The sequence below is a fragment of the Fukomys damarensis genome, unplaced genomic scaffold, assembly GCF_012274545.1.
Source record: "Fukomys damarensis isolate Sample0158 unplaced genomic scaffold, DMR_v1.0_HiC HiC_scaffold_7, whole genome shotgun sequence".
Classification (NCBI taxonomy): Eukaryota; Metazoa; Chordata; class Mammalia; order Rodentia; family Bathyergidae; genus Fukomys; species Fukomys damarensis.
The window spans coordinates 25,062,323-25,069,650 of record NW_022900919.1 but is presented as its reverse complement, the minus strand read 5'-3'; the positions used below and the strand labels follow the sequence as shown (position 1 = coordinate 25,069,650).

The following is a 7,328-nucleotide window of genomic DNA, read 5'->3' as shown; positions in this document are numbered from 1 at the left end:
AAGACTCCATCTCAAAACAAAAACATAAACAACCAATGGGAAGTGAAAGTCCATCTCTTAGATCTCCGCATCACTGTGTGGACAAAACTCTCCCTACAGGTCAAATGGCTCTGGACGTGTTGAGCTTTCACTCTACAAACACAGCAGTCAGCCACAAGCAGAGCAGACAGGAAGTGGAGCCCACTGGTGACACCCCACCTGGTTCCTCGGCACTTGTGTCCCTCATGTGGTTTCTATTTCTAGGAGTATCTCATGACCCTCTTGTACAGCACTGAGGACTCCTAGTCTCAGAGGCTCCCTCTGAGTCTGGTCTGACTGTACCACTTAAAGGAAAGGGGGAAAGAGCAGAGAGAGGGAGAAGGAAGAGAGGGAGGGCTTGGGGAGGGTCACGGGGTAGAGATCAGGAGGCCTGAGGCTAAGCACAGAGCCTGGAGGCACTGCAGCAAGCTGAATTCTCAGCACAGAAATGGTGCAGGAAACACACACACACACACACACACACACACACACACAAGCACTTGCACACACAGACCAAGTCTCTGCCAGCTAAACTTGCATCTCTTTTATTAAAAACAATTCCTAAGTATTTTGTGTTTAAAGGCTATTATAAATGAAAATGTTTAAATTCAGTTTTCTTATGTTTATTGCTAATCTATAGAAGTATAATTGATTTTACATATGACTTTGTGTTCTCTTAAGAAATGTGCTTCATAAATATTTAAGGAGGAGAATGAAAAGAGAATTCAAATAACAACAAGTTGGTAGAAAAAAAGTCAAGAAAAAAGATTAGGAGACTTTTGGAAAGGTGGCAAAGTAAAAAGCAGTGCCATGCCCGTTAACTGTTGCTATATAACAAAACTTTCTAAAATGTGGTGCCTTAAAATACTACGGCATTTTTTCACAATTTCAGGACTGATTAGTTCTACATTTAGCCTTATCTTTGTTTCAGAAATCTATATGAACCATTTTATTTTATGTGTAAATGAACAAGTTATGGCTGGAGAGCTGGCCGAGGGGGTTGCTAAGGGCAGAGGAAGTGTTTGCGGGATCAGCAGCTGTGCTCAGCACCTGGGGATGTGACCGGCTCAGGCCAGGCCGGGAGACCACATCCCTCCCAGCGCGGTGCCTTCCCCCACAAGTCCCTCCCAGGCAGACGCCTTCCCTCACATGAGCTGGGAGTCCTCAAGTCCATCTCCAGCACACACTCCTACCAAACAGGCTCCTCACTCCCAAGGAGCCACATCAAACAGGCCCTCAGGGGCAGAGCTCATTCAACACGATCCTTGTTCTGCTCTCTCCACCACCCCAGCTCTCATCCATTCCCACACCAGCTCACGATTTGCCTGTGAACCCGGCAAGCTCAAGCTCCCCTGTGTGAAGCAAGCCTGCACGTGGCCCTGCTGCAGTGTGGTCCCAAGGGTGGATGGGACACAGGGGCACAGGCGAAATGGGTACTGAGACCGGGATCAGGAGTGTCCCAAGGTAGAGGATGGCCTCGGACTGGTGGGCACCTTTTCCATGCACAAAGAACACCCAGTGGGATTTAGGGGTTCAGTCTTCCCACAGGACCCCATGCAACTCACCAGACCCCATATCTTATGCTTGGGCCCTGACCTTAACAACAGACCCTTCGAGGAGGCTAAAGTTCAGCCCAGCTCAGGCCCTGGAAAACAGAGCAGCAGCCCGGGAGTATGGAGGGTGTTGGGCCAGAACCTGGGCTTTGCTACACCACTTGGTTCAGCAGCATCAACCTCACCCAGCCAAGCTCATTCTGTGCCAGATTCCAGAAATGACCCAAAGCCTCATACACATCCACATGACAGTGGCTTCCCACAAGGAAGATCAGAAGCCACTGATAAGTGGATGTTGTGGCCATGCTAGGTGGCAGCAGTGTCAGCACTGTTTCCTGCCGGGAATTCCACTGCCACTCCTGGTCCAGCGGAACCTGAAACACAACAGCACTGAGCTCAGTAAGTCCTGGAGTCTGGCCCCACAGCCTCTGGGAGCAGGCAGGATCAGGCTATGGGCATCACCATGGCCATCCACTGTGTGAGCACTAACCCTTGCCTGGTGGCAGTCCTCACCACAGGACCCTGCACCATGCAGCCAACCCAGGTCTCCTGCCATCCCGATGACCCAGCAGACCATGGAGGCAGTGACCCTGAGACAAGTGAGGGGATGTCTGGCTCAGGGTTAGCATGTCTAGTCATCCAGGTAACAGTGGCCAAGCCCAGGGGTCCTCCTGCTGCCCAAATCCGGTTCTTAGGTGGACACAGGCCCAACAGTGGCTCTGTTCGAACTCTACATCATTTATACTGAGGAAGGTCCCAAGTTCTCACCATAGTCTTCCAAGGGGAAACTGAGGCAGAGAGGCTGCTCCTCACCTACAGCCAACAGGTGTTAACAATCCCGGCCCAGATTCAAGCTCTCGCATGACAATGGGCTCTCAAGGCCCCAGTCCTAACTCTGGGTCAGGCCTGGAAACAGGGCCCTGCCAGGACACTAGGCCTCTGGGTCATACACTATCTTCCTCTCTTCCTTGCTGGCACTGAGCCCAAGATGGAAAGTGATCACTCAGTCAATCAGCAACTCCTTTCCAGCTCCTGATGGAGGTCACATGCAAATGATCTGTTTATCCTCAAGGTTCTCCTGCTATTCCCAGGGCAATGCTCACTGACACCAGTGCAGGACTCTGCCAAGGCCACACAGATGCCTGACCCCAGAAGGGAACAGGAATAATCTGGAGAAGGGAAGCCAAGTCACTCTCTGAAAACCCCACTCACCCCATCTATGCAGCCTCTTTTCCACATGTGGCTCCGGGTCAGAAATCCCCTGTGGTTGCACATCTGCCTCTTCCTCCTCCCCCAGCCAGCAATTGTGCCTGGAAACTTTATAAAGGAAGCGGTTGCCCCTGTGGCCGACAGCTGGAGGTGAGGAGCTTCTGTTCAAAGTGATTCAGCAAGAAACCAGCCTACCCCAGCGCGCAGCACCACAGCCCACCCCTTAAGTACACAGGGCTCCACCCGCCATCACCCAGCAGCGGCTGTCAGGACTCCTCACCATGTGGCTGATCACACTGCTCACCCTCTGCTGTCTTGCTGCAGGATCCTGCAGGGCAGCTCCAGGTAAGAGGAAGTCCCTGCCACCTGTCCCTTAGTGAAGGTGGCCCAGACCCTTACTGGCTGGCCCAGGGGACCGGGGCAGGGAAGGGGCCAAGGGTGGGGAACACCAGGCAGTAGGAACAGGGGTCCTAGGGGAAAGGGAGTCACAGAGATCTGGGTACCAGGCAGGTAAATGTCCTGTGTATGCTGTGTCCCTGGGTTCAGGACCCTGAGCAGCCTGAGATCACTCTGGGAAGGGACAGAGAGGGACAGAGTGGAGACTGCATCATTGAGGAGGGCTTCTCTGCTGGCTTTCTGCCTCGAGGGTGGCTACCCTTCTGCTCCCTATATTCTGCACCTGAGGGCCAGCAGGTGAGAGAGGGAGGAGGAAGAGGATGCTACAATTTCGGAAACTGAGGCAGGGCCAGGCCAGGCAGCTTGCATGCAGCGATACGTCCCCATAACTTGGCCGCAGTGGATACTGGGGGCCATCTTCAGCAGCAAGCACAGCCTGGGCCTCCCACAGTAGCCACCTCTGGAGGGGTGTCCTGCTGACCTAAGGACAGGAGAACAGGAGTTACCCTACTGCCACAGTGCTTCCCCTTTGCTGGCATGGCTGGATAAGTCCCCAGGCTACTATGAGGTCAGAGCCCCAGGGACCCTTGGGCTGGGAGGCTACCAGGTCAACAGGGACACTTCCAAGACAGTACAGGGGGCACTCTAACACCTGGGGCCTGTGGCAGGCAGACATCCTGGGGCCATAACCTGTGTACACCCCATCCCTTGGGCATGCCCGATGCTCCCTTCATATGCTGGGAGTCCCCAGGTCCTAGAGGGCTGTGTAGCAGGTAGAAGACAGGCTAACCTCTCCTCATGTTCCCTGTGTTTGGCTCTGAGGACACCGTGGGGCAACTGTGGGCATGCACATACGCTGCACGTGGTGGGGGAAGGGCTGGCCACATGCACAGGTGACAGGCACACAGGTGAGAGGTAGTACACTGGGGAGCAGACAGGTGAGAGGCACACAGGTGAGTCTGTACAGGTGAAGGCAGACAGCGCTGGGGCAGCAGGGGTAGAGAGCTGGGCACCTCTGAGGGGGAAGCATGGCCTTGGGCCATGTGCCCTGCTGACCTGGTTCTTCATTTCTCTCAGATTTCTGTTCCCAGGACCTTAACTTGAGTATCCAGCCAGGATTTCCCATACCAATAAACACCAACAACCCTGGAGTCCTCAAAGCAGCCAGGTACAGTGTGGAGCGGTTCAACAACTGTACCAATGACATCTTCCTGTATAAGGAGGCCCATATCAGCAGAGCCATGGTGCAGGTAAGGCTGGACACAGAGGCTGGATGCTCCCTACAGAAGTATCATTCCCCTGGACCAGAAGGGTACAGCTGGACTCCTGGAACAGCCCCTCCTCCACACTCAGCCCCGGGGTTCTTGGCACCATCTAACCCACTGTTGCCCCACTGCGCACTGGCTCAAACCTGCTCTGCCCAGGCTGCAGAAGCTTCATACTTCCCAGTGAACTCTCAATACCCCATCCCAGCCATGCTCATCCCTGTCAGCATGGCCAAGTGACAACCACAGGACAGGCAGGGGACCCCTCAGGAGGCATCTGCAGAGTCCAGGGACCCCGTGGGAGGCTGGCTTGGGACAACACCAGCACCCCACATGTGTACTGCCAAGTAAAGTAGGTAGAGCCCAAAGGCTGGAGGTGTCTACAGCAGCAGGGCCCTGCGTCACAAGGTCTAGCCAACTCACCTTCTTCCCATTGTTCTTGGCCATGGGAGTTCAGGTACACACGTTCTCATGCTAGGAAGCTTGCTGCCTGGGACAGTCTGGGTGTGGCCATGGTCTTACCTGGGCGAGGTGCCCAAGGTCCTCTGTCGGGGGACGGGACAGGGTACCTTGTACTTTGGTGAGGCTGGGAACTTTGTTTCACATGGTATTGGAGTCTCTGAGGCTAAACCCTGAGGAATTTTCCCTCTCCTGCTCCTCAGATGAGCTTGAGCAAAAGGCCAGGGTGAAAACACTCCCTTGGCTTCCAGGAGGACCATGCAGCACATGGCTGGGGACTCAGGAGGCACCATCCTCTGACACTTCAAGCTCCTAGGGCTCTAGTGTGGATCAGCAGCTGGAGTGAGGAGCCAGGGTGGCCTGGGCTGGTGTCATCCTGAACAAAGGCTCCAGGCAGTGGAGGTGTCCTGGGGGGAAAACTGACCCTGATAGGCAGCCCAGATACTGCAGCTCCTCCTCACAGATCATGGCCCACCCAGGCTGCACCAGGTCACCAGGCCTCCATCTCTGCTCTCCAGGTGGTACAAGGCCTTAAGTACATGGTAGAGATGCAGATCGGTAGGACCACATGCAGGAAGACGATGCACCCCTCCCTGGACAACTGTGACTTCCAAACCAGCCCTGCTCTGAAACGGGTAAGTGCATTGGGCCACCTTCCTGCCCCCCCAACCCCCAAAACCCAGAAGGCAGTGTCTCCCACCTCACAGAACAGACCCATGCCCTTCCCTCCCCATGTCTCAGATTGAGAGCCCTCCAGCTCTGCAGGGGGGAGACTGAGCATGGAACCTTCAGATAACACAGTGTGAGATGTGTCACAGCGTGACAGCTATCACATGCAGCAGGTTTGACAGGTGCACACAACAGGTGTACATGATGGATCACATTTCTGAAGAGGGAAGGCAATTGTAAAATCCAACAATCCATAAATACAAATACAGTTGAAAATTATTCTCGAATCATTTTTTCAACTTTTCTGTAGGTTTAAAATTTCAAAATAAAAACTGGAAGCAGAGAAGACCCCTTCAATGAGGACCACACTGGAATGCATACAAACACACACACACACACAAACACACAAAGCACACTCCAGCATCACATAAACTTCTAACAGCACAGGACCTGTGGGGCACCAGGGCTGGGCCCAGGTGATATGGATGGGCCTGGCCAGGTGGGCAGGGCCTGCACAGTATGGGTGGGGCCTGGCTGGGCATCGAGGGGGATAGGTCTCAGCTCCTCCTTTGTTTCAGACTCTATGGTGCTACTCTGTGGTCTGGGTCATCCCTTGGCTCCAGTGGGTCCAGGTGCCTGTGGTCCGTTGCACTGACTTCCGCCTCTGGATGCAGCATATGCTATGGACACCTGGCCCCCCAGTCCCGAAGTCATGGCCCCTGCTGGCAGACAGACGCACAGTGGATCCTAATAGAAGCCTGAGGTGGCACAATGACGGCTCGACAGTCCAGGCCACATCCATCCTGTCCTGATGTCCTCTAAGATCAGTTTCACAACCACAGTGGCCCTGGACTTGGTCCTGGGAAGGGTGGTACTGGGGGGACCCACTCCACTGAGAGCCCAAGTCCATCTGCTGGTCTCAGCCACTAGGATCAGCACCCTGGTGAAAGACCAAGCACACTGTGGATCTTGACCTTTCCTGGGAATGAATACAGAGCTGATGACTCAAAGCAATACTGTGGCTCTCTTCTTCCCTGCGGCCCAGGGCTGCAACCACTCAGCTCCACACTCAGTCCATTTTTTTTTTTTTTTTTGAGACAAGCTCTCAATATGTTGCCCAGGCTAGCCTCAATCTCCATATCCTCTTGCCTCAGTCTCCAAAGCAGCTCGGATTAGAGGTGTGCACCACCATGCATCACCTGTCGTTAGAAGGGTCAGGAAGGCCAGGCAAGGTTGCCAGGCCTCTCCTCTCAAGGTCTGGCAAGTGTAGGCTGCTTTCCTGGTACCTCTGGGGCCTACCCAGTGCTCTGCTGCTGGTGGAGAGGCCCTAAAGGCCCGGCAGCCAGGTTTTAGGGGGGTGCCTGCGGTGAGCAGGGAGTGGGGCTTGCTTAGTCCTCTGCTGCCTGGGGCCCAACCCATTACACATGCAGGAAACTCAGTTCTCCTTTGGCTTTTCACCCAGTTCCGAATTCCCACTCACAGTAAGGCTGTGCTGCCTTGTCCCCTGCACATCACTCAGGCATGAAGAGCCAGCAAGACCAGGAGACGAGGCCCCCAATGGCCCCAAAGGCAGTGCTTTCACTGGGGCCCTGTGGAGCCCACAGCCCCGGCAGCGGTAGAGGGAGAGGGCAGCCAGGGCTGGCCTTACCTACTAGGTCAAAGCAAGCACAGTCAGCACAGTGGTGTCCTGACCACCTTGCCAGGACCCCTCAGGAAGGGTCTTGTGACCCCCAACTGTCCCCCAGGGGCTCAAATCCAA

The 7,328-nt window shown here is 54.6% G+C and overlaps 1 protein-coding gene across 1 annotated transcript; it reads left to right on the top strand.

Moving 5' to 3' along the window:
* Positions 1–2,930: 2,930 nt before the first annotated feature.
* On the top strand, positions 2,931–6,555 carry Cst7 (cystatin F). The gene is made up of 4 exons (XM_010625609.2): positions 2,931–3,125; positions 4,254–4,426; positions 5,419–5,535; positions 6,148–6,555. The coding sequence occupies exons 1-4, from the start codon at positions 3,062–3,064 to the stop codon at positions 6,379–6,381; spliced, it is 588 nt and encodes a 195-aa protein (XP_010623911.1). The 5' UTR covers positions 2,931–3,061; the 3' UTR covers positions 6,382–6,555.
* The last annotated feature ends 773 nt before the right edge of the window (positions 6,556–7,328 follow it).